The sequence below is a fragment of the Protobothrops mucrosquamatus genome, unplaced genomic scaffold (genome assembly GCF_001527695.2).
Source record: "Protobothrops mucrosquamatus isolate PMUCROS unplaced genomic scaffold, P.Mucros_1.0 scaffold352, whole genome shotgun sequence".
Classification (NCBI taxonomy): Eukaryota; Metazoa; Chordata; class Lepidosauria; order Squamata; family Viperidae; genus Protobothrops; species Protobothrops mucrosquamatus.
In genome coordinates this window covers 361,767-374,250 of record NW_015386687.1, presented here as the reverse complement: position 1 = coordinate 374,250, position 12,484 = coordinate 361,767, and the positions used below count along the sequence as shown (strand labels likewise).

The window sequence follows — 12,484 nt, the reverse complement described above, 5'->3', positions numbered from 1 at the left end:
ATACATAACACACATATACACATGCTATATACATACTGTGTTTCCCCAGATGTAGGTCCTACCCAAAAATAAGCCCTAGCTTGATTTTTTTGGGGTGGGCCTAATATAAGCCGTACTCCAAAAATAGGCCCTAGTTTGGGGCAGAAGCGCATGCTAAAAATCAAGCTAGGGTGAGGATGGGGGGGGTGGAGCTGCCCACATGCCCCACACCCACTTACCATTGCAGCCTGCTTCTCCACGTCTACCCATTTCTTCTGCAGTGTCCCCTGGCCTGCATTTCACAGTTAGAGGCCTTGCCGGAAGCTATGGATTCAATCTGTAGCTCAGTTCTTGGCTGCAGAGCTGACAGCGAAATGCAGGCCAGAGTTCCATTCTCAGCTACAGAATGAAGCTGTTTCTTTGGCCACAGAAGTGGACCAGCTGGGTGGGGTTGTCGATGCCGCTGCCACAAGGTGAGTGGAAAAGACACACACACACGAAAATAAGACCTGGTGACTCGTTTAGAGGCAAAAAAAAAAAGACCAGGTTTTATTTTGGGGAAAACATACATACACACATACATATACATACATACATACATACATATACATACATACATACACACACACACATACATACACACACACACACACACAAACATATATACTCCGAAATAGCTATACTAGTCTCCCACTTAAATCTTTAACTCTTGTCAGCAAAAAGAAATCTGAATTTGTAATGTATCGCAGTAGCGACTTGAGCCTGCTTAACGCCCCTAGTTGGGGGGCTGCAAGGCAAAAGAGATTATAAAAAGTAGAACTGCAGTATAGCAGTCAAAAATGCCAAAGGTGCAATCAATCAGACCGTCTGTCTGAAAATCTTTCTGTATATAATATATATATATATATATATATATCTCACAGTCCATTTTGAATACATAGTGGAAAAAAAGAGTCTTGAGAGTTAACAAGGTTGATACTATATGGTGTAATGCAGGGGTGTCAAACTCACGACATATCGTGACTTTTTGTCCATTGCAGGCAATGGAGTGGGCACAGTTTCAGCATGACACATCCGGCAGTTTGACACCCCTGGTGTAAAGCTATTACAGAATCTAATTGTTCTGCTTCAGATATTGCCAAGTCTCCTCCCAGAAGGCAACAAAGAAAACTGGTCATGGAGAGGATGTGTAGTGTCCCAGACAATATTGCGGACCCTGCTCAAGCATTGCTTATATGTTATGTCCTGGATAGAAGGAAGTGACCTACCAAAGCAGCTAGACTGCTTTGACCTGGCCTAGAGAGCATGCCCATGTTGCAGGCAGCTGTGTTCACAGACAGTCCTACCCCCATTGCCTTTGCGCTTCAATGATGCTGAATTTCCCTGGTATAAATATTATTCTCCCTTGCCTGGGAGGGGTGACTCCCTTAGAAGCAACAAACTGATACCTTTAAAGTATTTTTGTGTATTTTAGGAAGAAATTAAATAATTTCTTATTTAATAAGAAAACAGCTGGCAGTAGAAATGGGTGATGGGGAGAATACTGCCACTCTGAAACTGCCAGGGCCATAGAACAGAGTGGTGAGCAAGGGTGAAGCACCCTCCTTGGCGTTTAGTTTTTAACATTCCCTGTCTTGGACATAACAAAGATGACACTGGTGCTCAATCAGAAATTGAAAGTTAAGGCTCCACTGGTGCCTTCTCAGGGAAAATCAAGAGGATCTCCCCTTTTGTGTCATTTCCTGACACCCTTTGACTGGGAGTGGGCATGCTTAATAAACATGTGTGGATGAATAATTAAAATAATAGCTAATTTGGCCATTATATGGGAGGAGATTATTATAGGCCAATTTACATTTTGCCAAATATTAAAATTAAATACTTTTGGATGTCCTGGAGTAATACTGTAGATCCAATACCACCAAATATTCAGAGTGTAGTATCAAACCTCATCCAAAAATAAGACTATTTCCAGTTCCCACCAAAACTAGCTGCAGACAACTTTTTAATAGAAGGAGAAAAGCCCTTTACTATTTCATCACATGATAGCATCATTTGCAAACCAAATAATAAATATAACTCCAAGATATTTTTATTAAATTATTTTTTCATTAGGCATCTGTATCATGATTCATAAAGCCAGGTCTGTGTACACAGTCCCCCAAAACATTAAAAGAAGACAAGGCATGGATCCATACATGCCCACAGTCCAATTTAAGGTTCAGAAAGTTTGCTTGGAACTGGATTTACCTCTACTCCACTGTATCTCTTCCAAAGACTCAGGTCAGCAGAAGGAGAGGAGGGGAATACTAGGGAGGGCAACCTATGGGCTCTCTGTAGTGATCCACTCTGATGAATGTGGATGCTGCAGAAGGTATTAGAGGAATGGCAATTTGGGCATTTGCTGCAGGCAGGCCCTGCTCCCCATAAGGTGGATTGTGCCCTTTGGAAGAATTACCTCTTTACTCCATAAATAAACATCTGATAGAAATCTGAATTTGGGTGGGTTTTATTTCTGATGGAAAGGGTTTTTTTTCATGTAGCTGTAATCAAGAAGCAAAGAGATTTCTCTATTATATTTTTATTATGACCTATATAAATGACATCAAGTTCATTTAAATGTATAGAAAATATCATATAGAAAATATAAAAGATTACATGTATATAAGCAATAACTCAATACAATATTCAGATTCACTCCTAAATATGTGCATTTCTGAAGTTTCTGAAACCTCCATTGTTGCCTTTAAAATTCTGTTTCAAAGCAGCAGCAGATAATGAATGTTAAGAAATCCTTGTACCATTTATGTAATTCAGAATCACAGAAAAACCAGCCAACTTCAGTCAAACCCCAACTTGTTTCTAATAACTTTTACACAAAGCAGAATATAAATTGTGCAAAGTGTCAGCCAGATGATTTGCAGCTCAGACAACAGTTCTCCCAGCCTCTTTCCTACATTTTGGACATAGTCTTCTGTTTTTGTTTTTGTTTTAAAAAAAACCCTCATGTAATGTGCATTGGAATACTTTACAGATAATCATTTTCTTGGTGTATATTACTATATATTGATATAAAAATAAGACGTGCCCTTTATTACTTCAAATGATTTACAATTACAAAAATCACTATGGTTCATTTTGTTTATTTACTTCTTGCTAGGAGAGACATGTAAAGTTTGGCATCACACACAAAGAATTAAGTAGACTTCTCAGCTTGCAAAGCAAATGGAATATAAATTTTCATCAGCTTGATTCTTTCAACAAGAGGATGGATTTGCCTAATTTCTAATACTGATTTCATTATTCAGGCAAATAATATCAATTACATATTGTTCTTGTATCGAAAATGCTCATTTTCAGTAAATCTGACTGAACAAAGCAATTCACAAGGATAGTTAGTCTTTATTTTAGGCTAAGGGTCCAATTTACTGGGAGAAAATCTCCTGTGCAAACTTTGTTCAAATAAATAAGAGCTGTGTAAGCATCCTTGCACAACAAGTGTCCTTGCACAACACTACCTTTATATATTTTTATATTTTTTTAAAAAATGATACAAATATATACATATACATATACCAAAAATAGCTATAATCCTGGGAGTGGGTATGTATTTGTTATGTATAGCATATATTTGTTCTGTGATTCTTTTACGACTTGCATTGTATGAGCAGTGATAAATTTATCATACAAATATTTTGACAAATTTATAAAATCTTAAAATTCAGTGTCAAATACTTATTTTAGATCTATTTAAACATTGCTTATTTTGTGATTTTGCATTGTAATAAAAAATAATTTCTGCTTTACACAGGGTTAGACATTTCAAAAATTAATTCAGGTAAATTAAATACAGAAGTTCCATACCTTTAAAACAGAAAACAAAAGGATTTTCTATGGAGTTGATTTAGAGAGACACTCCTTCATTGGCCTCTTTAAAATATTTTGCCCTTTTTGCAATGGAACAGGAATAAGTCATAGAATCATAGAATAACAGAGTTGGAAGGGACCTTGGAGGTCTTTTAGTCCAACCCACTGCTCAAGCAGGAGACCCTATACTATTTCAAACAAATGTCTGTCCAGTCTCTTTTGAAAGCCTCCAGTGATGGAGCACCCACAACTTCTGAAAGGAAGTTATTCCATTGATTGATCACTCTCACCATTAGTAAATTTCTTCTTAGCTCTAGGTTGCTTCTCTCCTAGGTTAGTTTCCATCCATTGTTTCTTGTCTTGCCTTTGGAAAATAGTTTGATCCCCTTGTCTTTGTAGGAGCCCCTCAAATATTGGAACATTGCTATCATGTCTCCCCTAGTCCTTCTTTTCTCTAGACTAGACATACCCAATTCCTGCAACTGTTCTTCATATGTTTTAGCCTCCATCCTGCTAATCATGTTGCTGGTTGCTCTTCTCTGTACTTTTTCCATAGTCTCAATGTCTTTTTTATATTGTGGTGACCAGAACTGGATGCAGTATTCCAAGTGTGGTCTTACTAAATTCAGTACTAGAACTTCATGTGATCTTGATTCTATCCCTCTATTAATGCAGCCTAGGATTGCATTGACTTTTTTGGCTGCTGCAAAGGAAGTTCATATAGAGGTATAGATCTAAAGTCTACTGGGTCTCTCTACAACGGAATGGAAACACTAAACTAATCAAGTTCTTGGCAATTTGTTTTGCTCAAGAATCAGCTCCATTGGTGCCTCAATTTGGGCAGCTGGGCTGATTTATTTTCCACTCAGCTTTGGTCAATCTGAGCTGCTCTAATGCTGATTTTTCCCTTTTGAAGCACCAAAACACTATGATTTTTTTTCTTGGATCAAGCCACCATCTCTCACTATTTACCTGCTATCACATTGTGCTCAGAAACTATTACTTCACAGGTCTTTGGAGGCTTTGCAGTTCCCCACACAGCAAACTGTCAGTTTTTTGAGAAACCACCAGAGGAATTCACAGAAGGAGAAGTAAAAACATGGAGGTGTGGGCACTGATTGAATAGTTTTTGCACCTTCTTATTGGTCAATAGAAGGAAGTATGGAGCAGTTTGAATTTGGCAGCTAGGCCAATGCCTGTGGATCTCAGTCAAACTACTTTTGAAGGTTTGGGGAGGGGAACTGCAATTGTTCCTTTTGGCCTCCTTTTATGCCCTACAGCAGGGGTGTCAAACTCACAACATCACGTGATGTGTCGCGATGTATCGCAACTTTTTTCCATTGTCAGCAATGCGGTTGGCACGGTTTCGCTATGATGTATCCGGCCCGTGGGCCGGCAGTTTGACACCCCTGCCCTACAGTGTCTCCTGCTTCTTGAATAATTGGGATAAAAAGGAAAGACACATTAGTTTTGATAAAGCAGAAAGGCCATAGCAACATTAAGAGACCCCTTGGCTCATTATATGACATAACTGCATCTGATCAAGCATAGCTGGATACATGGCCACATTGTTGTAATGAAGCTCATAAAGTTCCTTCTCCTGGAAGGTCTGCTCCCCTTCCCTCTGAGCAGAGCGGATGGTGAGATTTCAGCTGATGAAGGCAGTGAAAGAAGCTAAGGACAGGAAGCAATTCTAGGGAATTGTATACATCGGCAATATGCATGGTTTTGTAGATATATATTTCCTTCATCCAGACTGTGCCAAATTTTCAAGCAGAAGTTAGAAAACCTTTGGATAAAAATAAATCTATCATCTTACTTTGGGTTACAGAGTATCACTGAATATCGTATCTGCATTTTCAGGCTCCAGCTGCTTCAAGGTATCCTGAAAAAAAGTACCTCATTATTGCTTCTTAATGAAAAAGCCACAGTTTTCTGACCTTGTTTAGCATGTTGTGTTGTTTTTAATCAATCTTTCCCTTATCTGACAACAGCTTTACAAACCCAGCAGTCTATGGGAATCAATATGCACAGATCCCTTGCTCACTTACCACTCCATGTTGAGCCTAGCAGCAATTAGGGGTGGATTATAATTATACTCAATTTGCAGATTGAAATATAGGAATCACAGAAGGATAAGCAACTTGCCCTGAGGGCATATGGCAAAATGGATTAAATAAGATCCTAGAATTCTCTTGATGCAGTTGTAGGTGCCCATCCTCCCTTGTCACTTCACTGAAAACTGTTGGGAGTTGTCAGGTAACCAGATTCTCCTCTGATTTTCACCAAAAAGGGCATGTTAAACTCTCCAAAATGGGAAAAAGTAAAAAAAAGGAATCTGATCCATCTTCTTAGTGATGTCATAGCATCATGGTTATGCTTTATGCCAGTGTTTCTCAACCTTGACAATTTTAAGGCATGTGGACTTCAACTCCCAGAATTCCACAGCCAGCAATGCTGGCTGTGGAATTCTGGGAGTTGAAGTCCACGTGCCTTAAAATTGTCAAGGTTGAGAAACACTGCTTTATGCAGTTCTCAAACATCAACAAACTTATTTTTTTAAAAAAACTAAATCCATAGAAAAGTTACCCATCCTCTGTTATTATCACCAAATGCCATGTCAGTCTCCCCCAGGGACTCTGAATCATGTTGTTCCAATTCTGCCTTGCTTGTATTTCTATTACAAAAATTAATATTACATTAATACTGCATAGGGCCACCTAATATTATTTTTTTCTTTCTTTCGGTCATGTCCCATTCTCAGAAACTGCCTGGACAAGTCCCTGCAGATTGCTTGGCAAGAGTTTTCAGAAGTGATTTGCCGTTGCCTCCTTCCAAAGGATGAGAGAAAGTGACTGGTCCAAGGTCACCCAGCTGACTTTGTGACCAAGATGGAGTAGTATTCATGATCTTCCAGTTTCTAGTTTGATGCATTAAGGCTGCACCAAATTGTAATTGCATTACTAGAATCATTTCTTAGTCATAAGAAGTTTATTCTGCCTGAAACCTGTTTTTCTCTGGAATTATGTGGCTGTTATCTTTGTGGTTAAAAAAGGCTGTAGACCATTTGAAAGAGGACATCACCAAGTATGGTTAGGATTATGGAAAAAAGTCTTATGAGCAAAGCTTAAAGAAACTCTTTAGCTTAGAAAAAAGTTTGCCCTTTCTAGCACTACCACACCAAAGAGGGCAAACATTTTTTTTCTTGGTTGAGGAAGCATGTTCTAATGGGCTTCAATTACAAGAGACAGACTTTGGTTGAAAACTAGGAAGAACAGAAGAAGCCATTCCTTACAGGCTTTGACAGAGATTCTTAAAGAAAAACTGGATAGCCATCTATTGGGAATGCTCTATCTTGAAGTTTCCTGGATTTCAAGAGAAAATGGCTTACAAGTAATTTTACGACAGATGCTTTTACACTTATAGGGCGAACTCACCAGTGACATGGCTTTGGCAAAGTTCAGGTAAGCATACAACATGACGGCAATGTCATTCTGGCCTGCTTCTAGTGCGATGGAGAGAGCTGTGCTGCCATCCTACAGAAGAAGGCAAGAAGATAGACTTAAGGCTGCAGTGATGGTGGGGCTTATGGGGATCACTGTTTTTGTCAAGGAGGAATTGTCCTTATTTTGGTGGCCCACCCACTTCCTGGAATTGCAGGAAATAGTACCTGGGACTGAGTCATCCAGATCTTTGAATTGTTAATACAGGGTAATGGTCCAGGTATGGCCATCAGAGAGACCAGGTTCTTTACTATAGTTGTTTGACTCCAAGCCAATCATTTCTTCTCACTCGATCTACTTTACAAGATTGTGATTGTAAAATTAGGAAGTACCCCTAATGTATGCCATCTTGAGCTCCCTGACAATAGATTAATGCAACAAATAAAATAAATTACCATTCTCCAACAGTGCAAACTGGAACATTGGTTGATTGATTGATTTGATTTATGTGGTGCCCATCATTCCTAATGTTCACCCAAAGACAAGAGAATCATCCCCTCTACCCTCTGCATGTAATGACAAACAATTGTCTGACATTGTGCTGTTGGCAATGTGCACATAATACTCATTTTCTGATCAGCTACACAATACTCATTTTTCAATCACATACTTAAATAATAGGAAAACTATGGTAAATTATAGCAGAAGGCTCAGTCAAACATAGGATCAAGGAGGTTGGTGTGTGTGTGGAATGTTAGAGTAGAATTATTTGAATTTAACAGCCTAATGTGGAAGGACATAATGTCTTGATGATATTATTCCCAATATGCCCTGCCTCCTTCTCTTTTTCTTTCCTAAGATTGAGCTGCAGTTACTCAATGATGAGAAATAATTACTAATTGTTTCAAATAGTCCAGTACTAAACTTTGGCACTAAGTATGACTCATTATTTTCCTGGTGAACTGAATGAAATTTATTGTGCAGAGTTTTTGCTATGAGCTCTGAGATGGAAGACAACCTAACAAACTCAACAACGGCAGCATAAACATAAGCAGGACTTACATTGTCTGATTGGGCAACATCACACCCAGGGGTAGCCAACAGCAGGCGGACAATCTCAGCATGGCCGTGTTCACAGGCACACATCAGTGCAGTAGAGCCATCATCATCTTGCAAGTTGACATCTGCGGCACTTGCTAACAAGGCACGGACCATCTCGAGACGTCCATGGCTGACAGCTAACATCAATGCAGTCTGCCCAGCCTGTAGGAGTGTTGAAGGAAACCAAAGGAGTTAAGAGGCTGCAAAATTCAGAGTAGGGAAAAGCCTGTTGCAATGCCTAGCTCTTAAAAACCATGAACAAACTGAAATATTGAAGAAGCACAAACGTTGTTAAGATTTTGTATATCTACTGCAGCCAGTTAATAGCATTTTAAAAGATTTTGAACAATTTCCATGCACTCATGTGAGAGTATGATTACTACTTCCTGGTTGTCACCATCATCCTCATCCTCATCGTGGCCCCCCAATTTTGCAAGAATCTCTTGGGACTGTTAGTACCTGACTGGCTTTGGCATTCACATTGCCCTTTTTCAGTAGCTGCACAATAGTCTCCATGTCACTCTCTGTCTGGGAGGCAGCCAGCGCTGTGAGCATGATGGCTGTATAGCCAGCTTTGTTCTGTTGGTCCACATGACATAAATCTAGAATAGCAAGACAGCATTAGAAATTTCATTCTTCTGGAAATAAATATTTGGATATGGTGGCTTCCACAATTTCAAGTAAGCTGCTGGGAAGCAGTGGTAAAATTTTTTTATAATGTCTCTAAGGAAAGAGATATCATAAACAGGGAAGTTACTGGAGAGAGCCCACCATTATCTATCTTCCTTTGGTCAAAAATCTATGAAACCTCTATTTTGAACCCAAACATGGTAAGGACATTTTAAGGAAGATCAAATATGATAGTACATTTCACATAGAGAAATATATACCAAACAATTGGTAACATCAGAGAAATATGCAAAAAATTATTTAAGTGTGTGGAGAGGTGTAGGTTTTAGGTAGGAATAGTGCCCTCCTGACATAACCCTACATCTTTCCTCTGGGTTTCCCAAATAGTTGGCCTTCTTATAACCATCTTCTAGATATCAATCAATCAGAATAGAGCAGGAAGGGAACATGGAGGTCTTCTAGTCCAACCCATTGCTCAAGCAGGAGACCCTATACCATTTCAGATAGGTGGCTGTCACCCCTAGTTCTTCTTTTCTCTAGACTGGCCATATCCAAGTCCAGCAAATGTTCTTCATGTTTTAGTCTCCAGGCCTTTAATCATCTTAGTTGCTCTTCTTTGCATTTTTTCCAAAGTCTTAGCATCTTTTTTATAATGTGGTGACCAAAACTGGATGCAATATTCCTAGCATGGTCTTACTAAGGCTTTATAATGCAGTACTACTACTTCATGTGATTTTGATTCTATGCCTCTGTTTATACAACCAAGGATTGTATTGAGGGGTCCTTGGTGCTCTCTGAGCTTGCTTGTTTTCTTGCAAACATTTCATTACCCTAACTCATGGGTCCCCAACCTACCATAGGTTGCTGTGGCCTACTGGCCACCGGGCCATGGGACAAGCTGGCCAGTGCACGCACGTGTGAGCGCGCACTCACCCCCACTTGTGCTAGAGCCCGCAGACCCGTTTGTGCATGTGTGAGGGGCTAGCAGCGGCAGTGGCTAGCACCTGCACACACATGCAAACAGGGTCACTAGCGTGCACAGGTTGCATGTGCAAACAAGGCTGCTAGCCCCGTGTAGGTGTGCACAGCCCCATTTGTGCGCATCTGTGCAAATTTCACAGCTGCTCGCTTTCCCTCCTAGTCGCCAGCATGAAAAGTTTGGTGACTTCTGCCCTAACTGGATAACATCATCAGTGCTAGTAAGCAGTGCTATTTGCTGTCAGTTTATATTCTGAGTCTTGCCTGTCTGGGTGGTTCGAGGCAGTCTTAAGGATTCTTTGGTTGGGCTGTTTACTAATGGCTCTTTGGCAGTTCTTGATTGGGGTATTGTTTATTTGATTGTTGGTCTGAAGTTGACCTTGGAGTTAATCTATGCTGATCTGAGTGCTGATTACTGGTGGGGAGGTGCTGGAGTCTTTTTCTCTTTTGGGCTAGTTGACATCAGTTTTTTCCCAGTCTTCTGGTAGTTCTCCAGTATTGCAGGATTTTTTTTAAAGATATGGTACAATGGTTCTGGATAACATCTGACAGCTCCTTCAGAACTCTGGGATATAATCCGGTCAGGTCCTGGTGATTTATATTCATCAAGATCAGATAGGTGTTCTTTTACCATTTTCTGGCTTAGTTTAATTTTTATTTCTATGTCTTTTACAGCTATGTTTTTGGTAGGTTGGGCTATAGTTTGTTTTTGCATGAAGACTAATGCAAAGAATGAGTTAAGCAGCTCTGCTTTCTCTCTACTGCCTGTTACTTCCTTGCCATCTTCTCTCTTTAGTGAATCAATTGTTTCCTTGACTTTTTTTTGTTATTTATATGTTGAAATAAACTTTTTAAAAAATTATCTTTGATTTTTGTTGCAAGTCTTTATTCATTCTGATCCTTTGCTTTCCTGACTTCATCTTTGCAGATTCGGGCTAACTGCTGATACTTGACCTTAGTTATGTGTCCCTCTTTCCATTTCTTTACTTATCCTTTTTGTCTTTCAGTTTACTGTATTTGGTCAGGGGCATCTTCGTACAAGTAGTCCTCTCAACCTATGACCATAATCAAGCCCAGAATTGTGGACATAATTTGGGGCAGTTTCTGAGCGCATCACCATGTGACTGTGCTCAATTTTATGACCTATTTGGCAGCAGTTGTTAAATGAACACTGCAATCATTAAGCAAATGCCACAGTCATTAAGTGAATGCAGTGGTTGTTAAACAAACCCATTTTCTCTAATAGGCATTTTTTCTGGATTTCACTGCCTTTAGCAAGATCCATTGTAACTTTGAACAGTCACTAAGCAACCAGTCATTAAGTCTCAGCCATCCAGCTTCTTACTGATAGACTGGGGTGCTGCTGTGGCCAGAGCATTGGTCTGTGAATTGGGGCATTCAGCCTTAAACATTCACAATGAGTGGTCTTGATGAGTTTCTTTCCCTTCAACCTCTTTTACTTCATAGGGTGATTGTCAGTGCTAAGTTCAAGTCTAAATTCCATGGAGGATGGAAGTATGTTGAATGCAAATAAATCCAGGTGCAAGCCTTAATACAAAACCAGTGCACGCCACAGGGTGCCTGCAGAAGGTTCCTTGGTGCACAGCAGGTTTTCTGCATCATTTAATTTTTTAAAAAAACATTCTCCTAATTTAAAACATGAAGAGAAAAGCAAATACATGGTGAGGCAAAATGCCAACCAATTGCTTCATATTTATTTCAAAAGACATCTTTGGATCCAAGACTGCTTCACAGGCTCCTGTGGCTTTAAAGTCACCCTAGGCTCTAGAACCCAAAGTACCCTGGCAAATGGACTGCCCTGGACTAATATTGCTGTTCATTTATGTGGGCTATTCTGACAAAGGGCTCCCTCCCCTTTCTTTTGTCCCCACCTACCAGTTTCAAGCAGCTTTGCAACAAGGGGGAAGTTGGAATGCGAGACTGTGTAATGCAAAGCTGTGTTGCCATTGGCATCCGCCATATTGATGATGAATTCTAGCAACTGCGGGGAAACAGCCCGGAAATCCATCAAGTGCAGTGAGATCAACTCTAGGTCGGCTTCTTTGTGGCAGGATAGCTTGAGCCAATAGTGGAGCATTGAGGTATAGGCTATTTTCTGCCAGAGTACATATAAGAAAAAGAAATAACAGGGGAGGTAGGTAAGAAATTGTTAGGGCCCATTTTTGCTTGCTGTCTTCATGACTGAATCCTTTGTGCTTTTTCAGTATTTTCATTGCTTATTATCTTCTGGCAAATGGGCAAGGTATCAGCAGAGGCCATTTTATCTCTAAATCCACCCCAACTTTAGAAATAAACATATACCGTCTCTCCATCCATTTGTGGATTGGGACTCTCTAAGTATTTCTGAAGAACTGCACAGGCTGAAAGCAATTCCTTGCTGAGACCTAACCTGGTAATCGAAAGAAAGCAAAAAAAAAAAAAAAAAAAAGAGGGATATTTTAGCTTCCGTCTGTTTCTACATATAT

General features: G+C 39.8%; 1 protein-coding gene across 1 annotated transcript in view; it reads right to left on the bottom strand.

The window, feature by feature from the left end:
- Positions 1-7,000: 7,000 nt before the first annotated feature.
- Positions 7,001-12,484, bottom strand: part of KANK2 (KN motif and ankyrin repeat domains 2) — a 24,542-nt gene continuing 19,058 nt past the window's right edge. The window contains exons 6-10 of the mRNA XM_029284061.1: positions 12,321-12,408; positions 11,895-12,114; positions 8,850-8,992; positions 8,352-8,552; positions 7,001-7,382 (exon numbers count right to left, since the gene is read on the bottom strand). Of these exons, the coding sequence (XP_029139894.1) occupies positions 7,197-7,382; positions 8,352-8,552; positions 8,850-8,992; positions 11,895-12,114; positions 12,321-12,408 (838 nt within the window). The 3' untranslated portion in view covers positions 7,001-7,196. The remainder of the gene's footprint in view (positions 7,383-8,351; positions 8,553-8,849; positions 8,993-11,894; positions 12,115-12,320; positions 12,409-12,484) is intronic.